This window comes from Aotus nancymaae, unplaced genomic scaffold, assembly GCF_030222135.1.
Source record: "Aotus nancymaae isolate 86718 unplaced genomic scaffold, 86718_ANA_hifiasm-v0.15.2.pri h1tg000020l, whole genome shotgun sequence".
NCBI classification, from domain to species: domain Eukaryota; kingdom Metazoa; phylum Chordata; class Mammalia; order Primates; family Aotidae; genus Aotus; species Aotus nancymaae.
In genome coordinates this window covers 53,827,388-53,846,284 of record NW_026988432.1, presented here as the reverse complement: position 1 = coordinate 53,846,284, position 18,897 = coordinate 53,827,388, and the positions used below count along the sequence as shown (strand labels likewise).

The 18,897-nt window shown below is 35.9% G+C and overlaps 1 protein-coding gene across 5 annotated transcripts in view; it reads left to right on the top strand.

Annotated features, from left to right (window-relative positions):
* RBBP8 (RB binding protein 8, endonuclease) overlaps window positions 1-18,897 on the top strand; it is a 106,352-nt gene that overhangs the window by 29,188 nt on the left and 58,267 nt on the right. For all 5 annotated transcript variants that reach the window (XM_012445038.2, XM_012445036.2, XM_012445040.2 and 2 more), the window contains exons 3-4: window positions 1,496-1,538; window positions 10,409-10,504. In XM_012445038.2, coding sequence (XP_012300461.2) covers window positions 1,496-1,538; window positions 10,409-10,504 — 139 coding nt within the window. The remainder of the gene's footprint in view (window positions 1-1,495; window positions 1,539-10,408; window positions 10,505-18,897) is intronic.

Genomic DNA, 18,897 nt, shown 5'->3' with positions numbered 1-18,897 from the left:
ATGAATAAGACTGCTGTGAACATTCAAGTACAGGTTTATCCATAACATTTTTTTCACCATCTTATTTATAACATTTTATTCAAATTATAGGACATAGACTCGAAGGTAAAAGTCCTATCAGTTGGACATTTCCTAAAGGTGAAATTGAAACATAGGGAAAAAATGTAACATCCAAAAAATTCTTCGGGGCCTTTATTTTTCCACAGTATCCAGATTTCCTGGCATTAAATCATTACCATGGAAGGCAATAAGAGGAGATGACTTCTTCATCAGTGTCTATGTGACCATGGTTGGGAAATGTATAGGTTTGTTTTTAAAATTTGTATTTGTCTAAATTCCGTTGTCCAAAAGATTGTACTAAGTTAAACAGATAGAGAAAAATTATGTTCTTAGAAATGATAAATATATTAATGTTCCTATACACATTGTAAACTTAATAGAATCTGTGAACTACCAAAGGCACATAGTAAATATTCTTTGATTCATCAGGAATCAGTCAATTAATAACTATTTATTGGTAACTAACTGCCACCAAATTCCTGAGTAGATCTATCATGGGGTAAATTGTAGTAAAAGCACTGATTGAGAAAGAGCAAATATTGAGGGCTTTTTTCCCCTTTATGTTAATCACATTGCAGAAAATAGGGAGCATAGAGAAAATAGAGGGCAAAGCAATATTCGACTAGAAAAATTTTTTTTAGGTTTTTACTATTTTAATCTTTGATTAAATAACACTTTTAAATGAATATTGTGTGTTATAATTTTTGCAGTTTTGCTAAGTAATTGTTTTGGTTTGACTTATATTTAGCTGCTAATGATGTATGCATTTTCCTATTTGTTCAATGACTTTTTTTTCTTTTGTTAATTACTGTTCATGAGAATTAGAAATGTCACCCTGTGGTGTCCATATCCTTCCTCGCAGTTTCAGTGCCTGTCAGTCTGTTTTCTTCTCAATGACTACCATAGGCAGTGGTCTTCTCTTATGTTTTATGTCAGATTTAATTAAAATTAAAAATTCATGTAATAGATATCTTGAGACAAAAACATTCATGCCTTTTGTTAGTACTTTTCCATAAGGAATTTTCTTCGTAGTCCAGGACTTCCTGCCACAATCCAGTTTAATCCCAGAAGATTTGTGCCTATATAAACACCATTGCTGTTAGCAAATACACAGGGTGTGTCAGAACATAGACCTTCATTTATACTGAACTTCTAATTATATGCTTACCCTACTGTTAGAAAGGAAATAACTTACTTTAGATGGGGAAAATTTTATTCCATTTGACTGTCGTATGATAGACTAAAAGGAATAATGTTGCAGATGTGCTTTTGTGACTGCAGGGTACAGGTAAGGGGAATATACTGTAAACTAATGAGACCTGTTTCATTTTTAGATATTAAGCCAGACTGATATGACCTAATAGTGTAGCATTTGACTCATAAAGGAACTTAGATAACTGTTGTAGAAATAATACCTTTTCTTTTTACTTTTCAGGATTACAAGTAAAAGTAACCAAGCTAAAAAAGGAGCGAGTTTTGTAAGTATCAGTATGTAACACTCGTGTTATTTATAGAGTAGTTGATACTGATGTTGTATTTGACCTTAATGTCTTATTTATAAAGAAATTAGCCCTACTTAATATGGGCCTTGGATAGTCAGCAGCAATTTTTCTTTTCAAATTCTAAAGTAAAAATAATTTTGTAATTTAAGTATAGCCTTAGTTACTTATATATGTTTACATTTTATACAACTTACATGTGTAATCTTTTCCCATAAAGTATTAACATGACAATTGATCTGTAGTCTTTTTTTGATTTGTCAGCAGAATTCTTTTTTCAGCCATAATTAACATCTGTATTTCAACATGCTACAAGACAGGGAGCAGAATAATTCTGGGATTTCTAAATTCATATGAATAGAAACTAAATGAGTATTTTAAGACTCCTTTTAGGTAGTTTGAAATTACTTCAAGAGTCTTTGAATTGTTTTGCTTATAAAGTTCTAAATCAGATCTGATTTTTTAAGTTTAGGAACAGATTTTACTCATGATTCTCTAGAGCTTCCACATTCAGGAATCTGAAACAGATGGCAGAGTAGAATATCAGCACACATAACAAAAATCAGTTATCATGTAACTACTAATAATACATTTGCTTTACAGTCTGTCTATGGGCTTCAGTTACTTCACATTCTAAAAGCTTCCAAGGCTATAATTGAAAGCTGGATCACTAACCACCCATCAGAACATACACATATGTGGCCAGGCATGGTGGCTCATGCCTGTAATCCCAACACTTTGAAAGGCTAAAGTAGGCGACTTGATTGAGCCCAGGAGTTTGAGACTAGCCTGGGAAATATGGTGAAACGCCATTTCTATTAATACAAAAAATTAGCCAGACGTGGTGGCACGCACCTGTGGACCCAGCTACTTTGGAGGCTGAGGTGGGAGGATTGCTTGAGCCCAGGAGACAGAGGTTGCAGTGACCCGAGATTGTGCTACTCCACTCCAGCCTGGGTGGCAGAGTGAGACCCTGTCTCAAAAAATCAAAACAAAAAACCAGTTGTTTTCTCCATTATAGTCTGAAAATGAAAATTGGTGTATTTTCTGTTACACCTAGAAAGTCACATTTGGAAGTGAACTTAGTTGATTCGGGAATATAAAATCATATATTTTTTTAAAGTTTTGTTAAAAATGAAAATTTCAGGTTCTTAGCATTTTAAAGTGGCTTGTTGTAATTGTACATGTTCCTACCTTAGAGATGTTACTAAAAACCTCCTTAACCATAGAATACTACTATTCTCTCTGTTTCTGTGGCAGAGCTGTGTTTAGTTCCCCTAGTTGAGCTGTTTGTTAACTTAAACAGAAGATCAAATTAGCCTTTTTTGAGTAGTGAATTTAGGATGTACATCTTATTAGGTAGGATATTTTCTTACTGTGAAAAATAAAAACAATCAGAAGTGACTTTTACAGTAAGGATAATTTCTTCTTTTATATAGAAGGCCCAAAGAAGGGACATTCTAGAACTGGTTAGTAGGTGACTCAAAGACTCAGATTATTTCTGTCTTTCTTCTCTCCCATCCTTAGTATTCTGACTTGCTGTCTTATTCTTGAACTCACTGCAAAATGTTGGCCATCACCATTCTAGTCATCTCCTGCAGAACATCCCTGGGTCCTTTTTTCATTAATTATAAAACTTTGCCAGAAGCAGACCTCAGCAGACTAACCAAGAAAAGATGAGAGAAGACCCACATAATATCAAGAATGGAAAAGGTGATATTATACCTGATACCAAAGAAATACAAAAGATCATTAAGGACCATTATGAATAACTAGATACTAACAAACTGGAAAACTAGAGGAAATTAATACATTTCTGGACACATACAACTTACCAAGATTGAATCAGGAAGAAATAGAAAACCTGAACAAAAAAATCATACATTTTTTTTAAAGTCTTGTTTAAAATGAAAATTTTTGGTACCAGTAATGAGTAGCAAAATTAATTGGTAATAACAAAGTCCAGGACCAGATAAATTCACTGCTGAGTTCTGTCAAACTTACAAATAATTAATACCAATTTTCTTCAGACTATTCTAAAAAAATTGAAAAGAAAGGAATTCTCTCTATCTCAGTCTGCAAGGCCAGCATCACTCTGATATCTAAACCAAACAAGGATGCAACTAAAAAACTACAGGCCAATCTCCCTGATGAATGTAGATGCAAAAATCTTCAACAAAATACCAGCAAGCCAAATCCAGTAGCACATCAAGAAGATAATACACCATTATCAAGTGAGATTTTTCTCAGTGATACAAGGATGGCTTAACACATGCAAATCAACAAACATGATACATCACACCAATAGTATAAAGGACAAAAATCTTATGGTCATTTCAATAAATGCAGAAAAAGCATTTGATAAAATTAAACATCTCTTCATGATTAAAAAAAAAAAAAACTCTTAACAAAATAGGGCATATAATGAACAAACCTCAAAATAATAGAGGTCATATGTGCCAAGCCCACAGCTAACATTATACCAAATGGGGAAAAGTTGAAAGACTTTTTTCTAAGAACTGGAACAAGTGAAGGATGCCCACTTTTACCACTGTTACTCAGCATAGTACTGGAACTCCTAGCTAGAGCAGTCAGGCAAGAGAAAGAAAGAAAAGGCATCCAAATTGAAAACGAGGAAGTCAAATTGTACCACTTTGTAGACAAGAATATCTTATATTTAGGGGGAAAATTTATTTTTATTTTTTTATTTTTTTTAGACAGGGTCTCACTTGTTGCCCAGGCTGGAATGCAATAGTACAATTATGACTCACTGCAGCTTCAAACTCCTGGGTTCAGGCAATCCTTCTGCCTCAGCCTCCCCAGTAGCTGGGACTACAGCCATGTGCCACTACGCCTAGCTAGTTTTCAAATTATTCTTTTATAGAGATGGGGTCGCTATGTTTACTAGGCTGGGTTTGAACTCCTGGGTTCAAATGATCCTCCAGCCTCGACCTTCTAAAGTGCTGGGATTACAGGCACAACACCCAGCCAAAAAAACTCCTAAAACTAATAAATTCAGTAAAGTTGCAGGATACAAAGTCAACATGCAAAAGTCACTAGTGTTTCTATACGTAAATAATGAAATAGCTGGGAAAAAAATCAAGAAGGCAATCCCATTTATAATAGAAGAAACACAAAATATCTAGGAATCAATTTAAGTAAGAAGGTGAGAGTTCTCTATAAGGAAAACTACAAAACATAGATGAAAGAGATTGAAGAGGACCCAAACTAGAGGTTTTAGAGAAATTGAAGTGGACCCAATGGACTTCCCATGCTCATGGATTGTAAGAATTAATATTGTTAAAATGATCCTACTTCGCAAGACAATCTATAGATTCAGTGCATTCCCTGTCAAAATACCAATGCCATTTTTCACAGAAATAATAAAGTTCCTAAAATTTGTATGGAACCAAAAAAGAGCTCGAATAGTCAAAGCAATCCTGAGCAGAAAAAAAAACAAAACAGAAACTGGCAACATCACATTGCCTGACTTCAAAATATATTACAAGGCTATAGTAACCAGACCAGCATTACATTAATATAAAGATATATAGATTAATGGAACAGAGTAGAGAACCCAGAAATAAATCCACATTGTATATCAGCCAACTAATCTTAGACAAGCTGCCAAGAGCATTCCCAGGGGGAAAAGATGCCCCCTCAGTAAATGCTGCTGGGAAAACTGGATAACCACATGCAGAAGATGAAACTGAACTATTCCTCACCATATACAAAAATCAACTCGATAGATTAAAGACTTAAATGTGAGAACCCAAAATCATAAAACTACTAGAAGAAAAAAATAGGGGAAACTCCAGAATGTTGCTTTAAGCAAAGGTTTTATGGCTAAGACTTCAAAAACATAGGCAGCAAAAGCAAAAATAGACAGATTGGACTATATAAAAGTAAAAAGCTTCTGCATGGCAAAAGAAACAATGAATTGAGTGAGGTGACAACCTTTTGAATGGAAGCAAATATTCACAAACTACTCATCTGGTGACTCATGTAGAGTATACAAATAACAGGGTAACAATAATAACAAATAATCCCATTAAAAACTGGGCAAAAGAGAGACACACATACACATTTCTCAAAAAAGAACATACTAATGGCCAGCAGGTGTATGAAAAAATGCCGAGCATCACTAGTAATCAGAGAAATGCAAATCCAAACTACAATGAGATATCATTTTGCCTTAGTCAGAATGGCTATTATCAAAAAGATATACAATAACAAATACTAGCAAGGATATGGAGTAAAGGGAACCCTTGTACATTGTTGATGGCAATGTAAATTAGTAAAGCTACTATGGAAAACAGTATGGAAATTTGCCAGACTAAAAAGAGAACTATCATGTGATCCAGCAATTCCACTACTGGGCATTTACCCAAAGGAAAAGAAATCAATATATCAAATGGATGCATACATTTAACGTGTTTATTGCAGCACTATTCACAATAGCAAAGATACGGAATCAACTTGAGAGTCCATCAGCAGATGAACTGGATAAAACAAATGTGTTAAATATACACAATGGAATACTACTCAGCCATAAAAATAAATTAAATCCTGTCATTTGCAGCAATATGGATGAAACTGGAGGTCATAATGTTAAATAAATCATGCACAGAAAGACATATTGTTACTCATATGTGGGAGGTAAAAAAGTAGATCATATGGAGGTAGAGGATGGAATAGTAGATACCTGAGACTGGGAAGGGTGTGTGGGTGGGAGGGAAGTGAAGAGTCAGTTGATGGGTGCAAACTCATAAGGAGATGGAAGGAATAATGTTTGGTAGAAGAATAGCGTGACTATAGTTAACAACAGTGTATTTTATATTGAAAATAGGAAACCTGAAATGTATGCAACACATAGAAATGATAAATACTTGGGTGATGATTACCCTAAATACCCTGACTTAATCATTACATATTCTATGTATGTAGCAAAAACTTCACATGTACCTCCTAAATATGTACAAATATAATGTGTCAAAATTCTTTTTTAAAGAATGGAAATACAACTGGTTATTCAGTAGCTGATAATAATACCTTACTTTATTGTATAGTTTACAGAGGTATTTGATTCTCTTAGCAACCTTTTAAAATATATTGTAATTACTCTGTACCTATACACCTCAGGTAGCCTGGGGTTATACATTTTGGAAGCATAGGTAAGTAGCTAAATTCCCTGAGTAATCAGATAATTAAAGGGATCCTTTATTTACCAACCCTAGAGTAAATTAGGTGTTTGTATTGTGGGACCAGGAATTTGGGTTTATCTATATTACTATAATCCCCGCTTCCCAGTGTACAATATACAGTCTTATCTCTGTATTGTTAGAATAGTTGGATTTGAAAGGTATCTCAGCACTTAAGGATTCCTGGAAAAAGCAGTTAGAAAAAGGATACTGTTAATATTTGTTCTTCAGTTAATTGTTTCAGACCTATGTTTTGATGATAAAGGTACCTCTGCACATGGTTAAAGCTTTTTTTTACACAAACGTATTCACAAAGTGTAACATGTGGCACTGTTGACTGTTGGATCTTGTGAAGTTGTTGGAAAAGTTACCCTTGAGCTTGATCAGCCTGAGTCTTTTAGACTGCTTATGTACATTGACTATATCTGTTTTCTCCAGTGTATATCAACTAATTACTAACTGATTGACTATCTTATTAGCTAGCAAATCTGAGCATCCTAATTACCAGCCGTTACTTAAAAACAATAACTATTTTCTGCTAAGGAAATAATAAAGATGACATCTGCCATATTTGGCCAGCTTTATAACACTTACTAAGAAAATTCTCTTTAGCTGCTGAGAAATTTAGAAATTCTGGAATATAGAGTACTCACCTTCAGATAAACCCTTGTTTTCTTTTAAATTTTTTTAATTAAGAAATTTAAAGAATTGTAAAGACAAAAAAAATTTCCAGTTGTGCAGGACTGTTTTCATACTTTTGATTCCTTATCACAAAGTTTCTTTATAGAGAATATAACTCAAACATAATGTTTTGTCCGTTTTATTCATGTTAGTTCCTATCTCTCCTTATAGTTCTCCCCCCTCATTTCAAAGTAATGAGAAAATTGTTGTTTGTGGTGCATAGGTATGTAAAAGAGACAGGAGGGTTTGTTATCTATCTTATTACAGTTACATTTTCAAATACAAGATTTACCCAGCTTCCTATGCCAGTTATGTTTAAAATGTCAGTTACCTTAGAAAGACAGAGGCCACCAATTAGGAAAATGATACTGAGTTTTTAGTAAAATGCTGCTAATGGCATTGAGCTTGCCTTAGAAATGAAGTTAGTGATTGGTATAGTAATAACTCTTCCTTTGGATGAGGTCCAGAGTAGACCTGTCTTTAATATGTTAGATACTTCCCTGTTTTTGAAATTGCATGACTCTTTTTGCACTGTTAGGAATTCATCAATTTGCTTTCTTAAAGACCTTGTTAAATTATTTCTGCAATTAGTAAAAGCTTATTATGTTATTACTTTCTTGACCTGAATATTTTATGAAGTAATTGAAGTTAGTTTTAACTTTAACTTAGGTTATTCATCTACATAATAGTTTGGCTTTAAAACAAATACTGTCCTGCTCTGAATCATTCTAAATAGAACAGTAATGGAATATACGAATATGGGGAAATCAGATAACTCATTACTATTACAGAGTTCTGTTCATCATTTAAGAAAAAACCCTTTGCTATTAATTTTTCACTCCTTAAGAGTGACAGTGTCTATGTGTCTGTATGTTTACAGACACAGCATATCTGTAAATCTTCAATTTAATATTTACTGTATTTATGATATAGATTATTTAGTAAATGTTAAATTTGAATAGATGTTGGCAGTTAACAGTCTGTGTTAGAACATGACTTTAATCATGCCCCCAGGCTTAGACAAGTTATATGGTTATAGTTGCTGAATAGATCAGTGAAAACCTGGTGTTCCTTCTAAATTAAATACATTTTCTACAAGTATTAGGAAATACTTTATTTATTTATTTTTGTTAAATGAGAAATGGCCAAGTTAACAAGCTTCAACAATGTATTACTGTCTGTTATTTTCAAGTTCTCAGATGTCTCTACGTGCTACCATAACTATATTTGTTGTATAGCAAGAATGTGTTGCTCTTACCTGTATTAGTTTTTCAATCAATATAAACCGTTCAACAGAATTCCAGAAGTACCCCCTATATTTGATACCTGACATTTTGACTTAGTTGTTTTACTCATCTGTTTTGCTGCTAGTGACACTATATTCTATTTGAAACAATCATTTAATTAAATTAATGTATTAATTAATTAATTAATTTTTGAGACAGAGTCTTGCTCTGTCACCAGGTGCCAGCTGGAGTGCAGTGGCAAGATCTTGGCTTACTGCAACCTCCAACTCCCGGGTTCAAGCCATTCTCCTGCCTCAGCCTCCTGAGTAACTGAGACTACAGGCACGTGCCACCACACCCAGCTATTTTTTATATTTTAGCAGAGATGGGGTTTCACTATGTTGGCCAGGATGGTCTCGATCTCTTTATCTCATAATCCGCCCGCCTTGGCTCTCAAAGTGCTGGGATTACAGGCGTGAGCCACCACGCCTTGCCCATTTATTTATTTTAAGATGGAGTCTCGCTCTGTTGCCCAGGCTAGAGTGCAGTGGTGTAATCTCGGCTTACTGCAACTTCCACCTCCCTGGCTCAAGCAATTCTCCTGCCTCAGCCTCCCAAGTGCTGGGATTACAGGCGCATGCCACCACACCTGGCTAATTTTTTGCATTTTTAGTAAAGACGGGGTTTCACCCTGTTAGCCAGGGTGGTCTCGATCTCCTAACCTTGTGATCCACCCTCCTCGGCCTCCCAAAGTGCCAGGATTATAGGCATGAGCCACTGTGCCCAGCAACACAATCATTTTGACATTTACTTTTTATGACAGACCGATTTGCCACTCTTATTTGGTTTGATATTTTAGACCCTTCAAGGGACTGGGGGAAGGTGTTTGAATCACATTATTATCCCATATTTTCAGCTTCAAGACTATACAGAAAATCCCAATCAAATTTCTGATAGGTTTTCTTAGAATTAAAGTATGCGCATACTTTATATAATAATGTGATTTTTAAAAATAATGACGGGGTAAAATATGGCAACTTGGAAGGTAATCAGATTTAAGTAGAAGAAAATATTAGTTGTCTTTGTTAGGTTTGTTTTCTCACTATAAAGTCATAAGGGTAAAGACTTACACAGAGCCTCCTATGTGCTACACTGCTCCGTATCCAATACATGAATTAGTACTTATTCCTCAGACCTTTTGCAGTAGATATTAATGTATGCACACTTTGTGAGGCACAGAGAGTTTAGGTTAATTGTACCAGGTCACACAGCTGATAAATGAAGAGCTAGACTCAAACCCATGTGGCATCGGGGTATAGGGTTTGTGTTTTCCTCTTCACTGTAAGCTCTGACTTAAAAGCAAGACCAGGTAAACATTTTAAACAACACAAAAATTAGCAAAATAGAAAGTATGAGTTCTTCATAATTGAAAGAGATGATTTGAGCAGAGAAATATTATTTACATTAAATATATGAAAAATAAAATAATGTACATTTTGATGGTTATTTTGACAAAGGTTGAGTCAATGGTGGCATGATGCCTTTATGGTATGTATACAAGAGCTCTGCAGAGAAAATTTTAGTATAATCTGAACTGTGATTTACAGGATATTCCAACCTCGCCTTTTCAGTTGTTTTGTTTTGGTACAAGAAATTTGTTATATAGACACAGTGAAGTTCTTAGAATTAGCCTGTTAAGAGTATTTTTCTCTGAAAAACTTATTTATTTTTTCACCTTTAGAGATGCACAAAGACTAGAAGAATTCTTCACCAAAAATCAACAGCTGAGGGAGCAGCAGAAAGTCCTCCATGAAACCATTAAAGTTTTAGAAGATCGGTGAGTCTGGCACTTAGGTCTTGAGTAAGAAGTGATTTCCTACATAATAAGGAGTACATTGACTTTTCATTTGTAATTAGTTTTGGGATTGAAAGTGATCTTTCCCACAGCCTTCTCTCACCTTTGAATGAGTACTTCATGAAAATAAGGATCTATTCTTACAGATTTTCATTAATTGTGAGATCACATCAGTTTACCCTTTAAATGATATCTTTTTCTGGTGTTTGATGTAGTGGAAGTTCAAGGGTAGTATAGTGATGTTCTAATTGATTTAATGCTTTAATTCCAGTTTTACTTCTAAGTAGGCGGAAACTGCTTCACAGTTGTTTCTGAGTGCCTGTAGTCCCAGCTACTCGGTTGGCTGAGGTGGGAGGATTACTTGAGCCCAAGAAGTTGAGGCTATAGTGAGCAGTGATCATGCCACTGCACTCCAGCCTGGGTGACAGAGCGAGACCCTGTCTCAACAAAAAAGACAAATGATTATCAATGCTCATATTGCAGCCTCCCTTTATTAAAATTTTTTTTTCTTTTGATAGTCTCATTCAGTTGTCCAAGCTGAAGTGCAGTAGCACAATAATAGCTCACTGTAGATCCTCCTGCCTCAGCCTCCCAAAGTGCTAGGATTACAGGAGTGAGCCACTGTGCCTGGCCTATAAAAATTTTTTGTAATATAATTTTTGCTATCCTGAAATGAAGTTTAAATAATGTAAACTACCTACATACATAATTATTTTTAAAAGATTAGAGCAATATACAGAAAATTGATTTGTAGTATATCAGAATGTAAATATTCTAAAAGATGAATTGTTGAGCTATTTGTTCCTTTGTATAAAGTGATCATTAATGTGACTGATACAAGTATGTTTATTAATGATTCAAATAACACAAACTGCATTTTTCATCAGTGACATGATTTTTCAAAATAGTAAAGATTATTGGTAAATAGGAACAGTTCCAATAGACCTAGTCATTTTTGTTTGTTTAATTAAATTTGTACTAGCTACTAGTTTAACTTGTAAAAAGCATTATATATATGTGACGAGTAATCAGCAAGAAATAAGGAAAAGCAAATGACAAAAAAGGAAAATTTGCATGTGTAGCTAGAATATCAGCATCAATATCAGATGCCTGTTAGGCTTATTTAACTCTTCTCTTAGCTGTGAATTTAAGCCACTTAAAAGCCAAGCGTGAGTGGAAGAGCTGGGGACCCAGCTATAGTGTAGGAGAGCTAAGCATGTAATGAGTGCTGATGATGAAACTTATTACAAGCCATAGATGTCTCCATAGGTTCAAGGCATACTTCTTATACTCCAGAGTGAATGGCAGGGCAAGTGTATATATTTTAAGTACTCAGGCATTTTCTATAATACTTAAAGCAATTAAACTGAAGCTTTAAGGAGGGGAGTGTAATCCATCTCAGTAGGTTTCCACTGTTAACAAAATGGCTCAATGTAAGGATAAGACATGAAAAGAACATAGGAAGGAGAAGATGACAGTGCCTTGTTCTAAAGCAAGCTTGTCCAGCCCATGGCCTGCGGGCTGCATGCAGCGCAGGACAGCTTTGAATCCAGCCCAACACAAATTTGTAAACTTTTTTAAAACATTATGAGATTTGTTTGTGATTTTTTTTTTTAAGCTCATCAGCTATCATTAGTGTTAGTGTATTTTATGTGTGGCCCAAGACAGTTCTTCCAGGAAAGCGAAAGATTGGACATCCTTATCTAAAGCTTTAAGGATCTGTGGAGAGAAGCTTCTGAGCAGATTCCTGGGCCCCATCCCTGCAGATTCTAATTCAGTGGACTTGCAAATATTTTTTCTCTCTTTTTCCTTCCCTCCCTTTTAAAGCTGCTGAGGTGGTTTTGAGAAATAGCCAGGTTTTGGGACCACTGATCTAATGATCTATTCAACATGTGTTTAAATTACCTTCCCAATTTCTGGGTGATCGTCTTTTCTGTGCTTAAACATGTCCAGTGACAAATGAAATCACTCCCTTCTTAGGTAACACATTCCTTCCTTAAATACTGTAATTGGAAAGTTTTCTTTATAGTAGGTGGATAGCTGTAGAATTGCTGCCTGTTGGTCCTAGTTTTATTCCCTTAGATCATAAATCTCTTTCATATGATTAATTTTTCGGATATTTAGACAGCTGTCACTCCTCAGTACCTTTCTGACGTTTTTTTTTCTCCTACTGATTTTCTTCTTTGCTTACATTACTAAAGTTATACTGGCCTCCTTAACATTTCTTTAACAGTCCAGGCATGTTTCAGCTGTAGGAATTTTATACTCTATACTCTTTTATCTGTCATAGTCTCTTGCAGGTATTCTTAAAACTCACTCCCAGCCAGGCTCGGTGGCTCATGCCTGTAATTCCAGCACTTTGGGAGGCCCAGGCGGGTGGATCACCTGAGGTCGGGAGTTCGAGACCAGCCTGACCAACATGGAGAAATCCTGTCTCTACTGAAAATACAAAATTAGCGAGGCATGGTGACCCATGCCCATAATCCCAGCTACTTGGGAGACTGAGGTAGGAGAATCACTTGAACCCAGGAGGCAGAGGTTGTGGTGAGCCAAGATCATGCCATTGCACTCCAGCCTGGGCAATAAGAGCTGGAAAAAAAAAGAAAAACTCCCTCTCATCATTTACATCTCTTCTCAAATGTTAACTTCACAGTGAAGTTTTTCCTCAATAAGCTATTTAAAATTGCACCAAGTTCCCTAACCTAGCTAGACCTCCTATCTCCCTCTGTGATTTGTTTCCTCCCAAAGCACATATCACCTTCTTTTTTTGTTTGTTTGTTTTTATCGTTTTTGAGACAGTCTCACTCTGTCACCCAGACTGGAGTGCAGTGGCGCGATCTAGGCTCACTGCAACTCCGCCTCTCGGGTTCAAACAGTTCCCCCGGCTCACACACACATAGAGACAGCCTCCTCCCCACCCCCGCCAGCCTCCCTAGTAGCTGTGACTACAGGTGTGTGCCACTGTGTCCAGCTAATTTTTCTTATATTTTTCGTATAGACAGGGTTTTACTATGTTGGCCAGGCTAGTCTTGATCTCCTGGCCTCAAGTGATCCATGTGCCTCGGCCTCCCAAAGTGCTGGAATTATAGGTGTGAGCCATTGTGCCTGGCCCCAAAGTACGTACCACCTTCTGATATGCTATACTACTTATTTTACTTCCTCTCCTTTTTTTTTTGTCTACTTTTTATTATGTCTCTTCTACCAAATTCCAAGTCGAACAATTGTACTGATCTTTCTCATCTTTCTAATTTCAACCAAAATAACAGACCTTCATTCAGAGTAGGAAATCAACAAGCATAATGAAGTTGCCTAAAAGGAATAAAGGGATGAGTGAAGTATTCTAGATTAGAGAGACAGTATGTTACAAAGAGAAAATAGACTGTTGCACATCAGAGAAAAAAACATGGTCAGATTTGCAGAAACCCAGAATTGGTGATTGGCTGTAGAAGTAAAAATACAAGGCTGGTCATGGTGGTTCACGCCTGTAATCTCAGCTCTTTGGGAGGCTGAGGCAGGCAGATTGCCTGAGCTCAGGAGTTCACAACTAGCCTGCACGACATGGAAAAACCTTGTCTCTACTTAAAAAAAAAAATACAAAAAAGTAGGTGGGCGTGGCAGTGTGCTCCTGTAGTCCCAGCTACTCGGGAGGTTGAGGCAAGAGAATTGCTTGAACCCAGGAGGCGGAAGTTGCAGTGAGCTGAGATCATGCCACTGCACTTCAGCCTGGGCTACAGAGCGAGACTCTGTCTCAAAAAAAAAAGAGAGAGAGACAAAGGAGGAAGAAAAAAAGTCAATATTTGGCTACACAGTGAAGAAAGAGCTAAAATAATAAAAAACATTGTAGACTTAATTCCTGTGAATGAAGGATGGATTCAATCCATGAATACACTTCTTTAGCATATGTAAAAATAACCTCCTTTTTTCTATTTGTAATTTAACCTACTTTTTTATGTATAATAGTTCCCCCACGTCCACAGGGGATACATTCCAAGACCCCCAGAGGATGCCTGAAACCACAAATAATACTGAACCCTATATATACTATTTTTTTTGTGTATGTACATATTTACAGTACCCAATTTATAAATTAAACACAGATTAAAAATAATAATCATAAAATAGAACAGTTGTAATAGTATACTGTAATAGAAAGTTACTTGAATATGAAAAAAAATAGGCCGGGCACAGTGGGTCATGCCTGTAATCACAGCAGTTTCAGAGGCCAAGGAGGGCGGATCAGGAGGTAAGGAGATCAATACCATCCTGGCCGTGGTGAAACCCTGTCTCTACTAAAATACAAAAAAAAAAAAAAAAAAAAATTAGTCGGGCATGGTGGCAGGCACCTGTAGTCCCAGCTACTCTGAAGGCTGAGGCAGGGAAATCACTTGAACCCAGGAGGCAGACATTGCAGTGAGCCGAGATCACGCCACTGCATTCCAGCCTGGCGACAGAGCAAGACTCCAGCTCAAAAAAAAATGGCTGCCAAGTGCCCCCAGTTATCTTTTCTACTATCCTTGTTTCCTTCAATCATTTTTGGTTTTTGGTTTTTTGGGATTTTTTTGTACTTTAGGTTCTGGGGTACATGTGCAGATGATGCAGGATTGTTGTATAAGTACATACAGGTTTGCTGCCTCCATCCCCCTGTCACCTATATCTAACATTTCTCCCCATGTTCTCTCTCCCTACCCTCTGCTGTCCCTCCCCTAGCCACCTCAACAGACCGCAGTGTGTGATGCTCCCCTCCCTGTGTCCATGTGTTCTCATTGTTCAACACCCGCCTATGAGTAAGAACATTTGGTGTTTGATTTTCTGTTCTTGTGTCAGTTTGCTGAGAATGATGGTTTCCAGCTTTATCCACGTCCCTACAAAGGACACGAACTCATCATTTTTTATGGCTGCATAGTATTCCATGGTGTATATGTGCCACGTTTTCCTTGTCCAGTCTATCATCAAGCTCATAGTTTAAAGATTGAAATAGTGTTTTTCAAGGTTAATAAAAAAGAAATCTGCTATTCTCCTTCTTTCCAGTTTTCCCTTCTTCAGAAGCAATTGTTTTCAGTTCTTCATATTTTTGTACGCTTACCTCAAAAATCTTTTTAAAAATGTTTATGTTGCTATTTACAAATTTTTCTTGACTTAGGTGGGTTTTTTTTTACTGCTTTCTACATAGATGCCATTCCCATTTCCCTCTTCCTCCTATATAGTGTATAATAATTTTGGTTAGATCACTGTTCAGTTTTTATTTTATTATGATTATGTAAATGCAGTTCAAAGCTGAGACATACTGTAAACTGTGTTTAATTTTTCCTTCCTGTGCAAATTTTTATTGTCCATAGTGTTTATGATGGACCTTTTCTTCATATGCTCGGTGTTCTTACCAACCACTAGTCCAACCACAATGTTCTATCATTTATATAAATGTATCAAGGTGTTTAGAGGGGTTATATCTTCTGTCATTTCACCTTTTTGAACAGATCTGTTTTGGAGGCTCTGATCTGCTTCAGTTTGGACACTGTCCTCTTTACTTGCTATATAGTGGTCATCAGAGGCTCCTTTTACCGCTTTCCTTTTTCATATATCTAGGACTTATTCTTTTCTGTTTTTCTTTATTTTGGTAGAATACCTCGTTCAGTAGATTTCTGAGACAGAGTGTATGGGATGTAAAAAAAAGTTTATTTTAGAAAATCACACATATATAAAAGTAGACCTAATAGTAGAACCAACTCCAGTGTACCCATCACTTGGTTTCAGCAGTTACTAACTGTGGCCATTCTTGTTTCATCTTTATTCCCACTAGTCCCTCTTACTACCATTTTGAGACCTTGCCTCAAAAAAAACCCCCAAAAAACAAAAAGTACCATTGTCATGCTTAAAAAACATTAATGATAGGAGGCAACATTTTTGAGATTTTTATATGTCTGAAAATTTTGGTTGAATTAATAGTTGGAGAATATAGGTTTAGGTTGGAAATAATTTTCTTTCAGAATTCCCAGTCACTTCTTTAAGCTTCTAATGTTGCTGTTGAAATCCCACACTACTCTGAGTTCTTTTTTCCCCACAGTCCCCCACCAAAACAGTGCTGTTAGTCTTTGTTTGTTTTTGAGATGGGATCTCTCATGTTAACCAGGCTTGTCCTGACCTCAAGCAATCCTCCCATCTCTATTCTGATTATTTATCTTTTCTGTGTACCCTTTTTTAAAATTTATTTTTCTTCTGAAAGCTTATCTTTGTCCACAGCATCCAGAAATTTTATAATGATGAGTTATTTTGTTTGAATCTGTTAACACACGTGCTGAGGACTTGGGTTTTGTTTTTTGATTTTTCTTCTCAGTCCTTTAAGGAGTGGGCAGTGTACTTGATTTTCTTCATTGTTCCCCACACTGCCTCAAATCTTCTCCTACCCTTCCTTGCTCTTTCAGGAACTCCTTTTGTTTATATGATAGACCTAGAATAATTCCCCAGTTTTATCTTTTCTATTTTCTTTTTGCATTTTTACATTACTGTTTGGGTAGATTTTCTTAGCTTTACTTTCTTACCTTCTATTTTTTAATTTTTAATTTAAAAATCTTAATATTTTTAATTTTTAATTTTTTTTCAGAGGGTTTGTTTAAATATCGATAAGATCTCACTGTGTTGTCCATACAGGTCTTGAACTCCTGGCTTCAAGCAATTAATTCTGTTGCCTCAATGTATAAAAACATTTGGGTTCTGGCCAGGCACAGTAACTTATGCCTGTAATCCCAGTACTTTGGGAGGCCAAGGTGAGAGGATCACTTGAGCTCAGGAGTTTGAGACCAGTCTGGGCAACATAGTCAGACCCTTTCTCATTAAAAAAAAAAAAAAAAAAAAAAGTCTGTGTTCTTTTATTTAGCTTTGATTTCGTTCTATACTTTTCATTTTTTATCTCTAATTTATTTTAAAATTTGTGGCACATACTACCATGCTGTGACTTCCACAGACACTTAAATACTTATTTTTTTTTCTTTTTTTTTTAAAAGAGTCTCACTCTGTCACCCAGGCTGGAGTGCAATAGCATGATTTTGGCTTACTGCACTCTCTGCCTCCCAGGTTCAAGCAGTTCTCCTGCCTCAGCCTCCTGAGTAGCTGGGATTACAAGCATGAGCCAACACACCCGACTAATTCTTGTATTTTTTTAGTAGAGGTGAGGTTTTGCCACATTAGCCAGGCTGATCTTGAACTCCTGACCTCAGGTGATCCACCCACCTCCCAAAGTGCTGGGATTACAGGCATGAGCCACCACACTTGGCTAACACTTAAATACTTATTGTCTTATTGACTTAGTTATCGAGTTGAAATTATTATCTTAGAATATATTTCCTGAATTCTTAATGTGGGGTATGTGTCTCTTTTTTAACCATATTTTTTTCTGATTAGATAAATGATAAAATTGGAAAATGTTTGAAAAATATGGAAAATGAAGAGAAAATCTACCATAATACTGTTACCTACAAGATAACTATTATTAACATTTTGGAATATCCTCTCCCTCACCTGCTTATGCAATATATGTATTTCTCTCTTCAAGTAATTAATAAAACCTATTTCATAAATTTTTTTTTACATAATCCATTGTGAATTTTTAATAGTAATTTTTTTTAATGACAAAAGGAAAATACGAGGTAACTTTTTCCCCCTTGTATCTCTTGACCTTTATTTATTCAACAATATTGACAAATAAATTTTTTTTCTCTTTTTGAGACAGAGTCTCTCTCTGACACCGAGGCTAGAGTGCAGTGACACAATCTCAGCTCACTGCAACCTTCTCCTCCCGGGTTCAAGAGCTTCTTCTGCCTCAGCCTCCTGAGTAGCTGGAACTACAGGCAACCACCACTATGTCCGGCTAATTTTTGTATTTTTTAGTAGAGATGGGGTTTTACCATGTTGGCCAGGCTGCTGTCGAACTCTTGACCTCATGATCCGCCCACCTCAGCCTCCCAAAGTGCTAGGATTACAGGCATGAGCCACCTCGCCCAGCCAATATTAACAAATAAATTTTGATGAATTTAATTTTTCATCAAAAATATTATTGAATATTCACTATGTGTGATATACTGTGCTGAGCAAAGCAGCTGCAAAGTTGTTTCAGGTATAATTCTGCCCCTTGTTATTGGACCAGGGTTCATATTTTGACCATAATAAATTAAAACAAGGTCAGCTTCTTTAATAAATAAGTTTTTTTTTTAGAATAAGTTTTAAATTGGCAGATTTTTATAGAATTGCAATCAGAACTGCAATCTGAAGAAAATGATGGTATAACATGATTTCAGACTATGTAAGAATATGTTAAAGGTATAATAACATCATTAATCTTGCTTATTTTCACAGTATTTGCCAAGTCAGTTCCTTAAATCTTC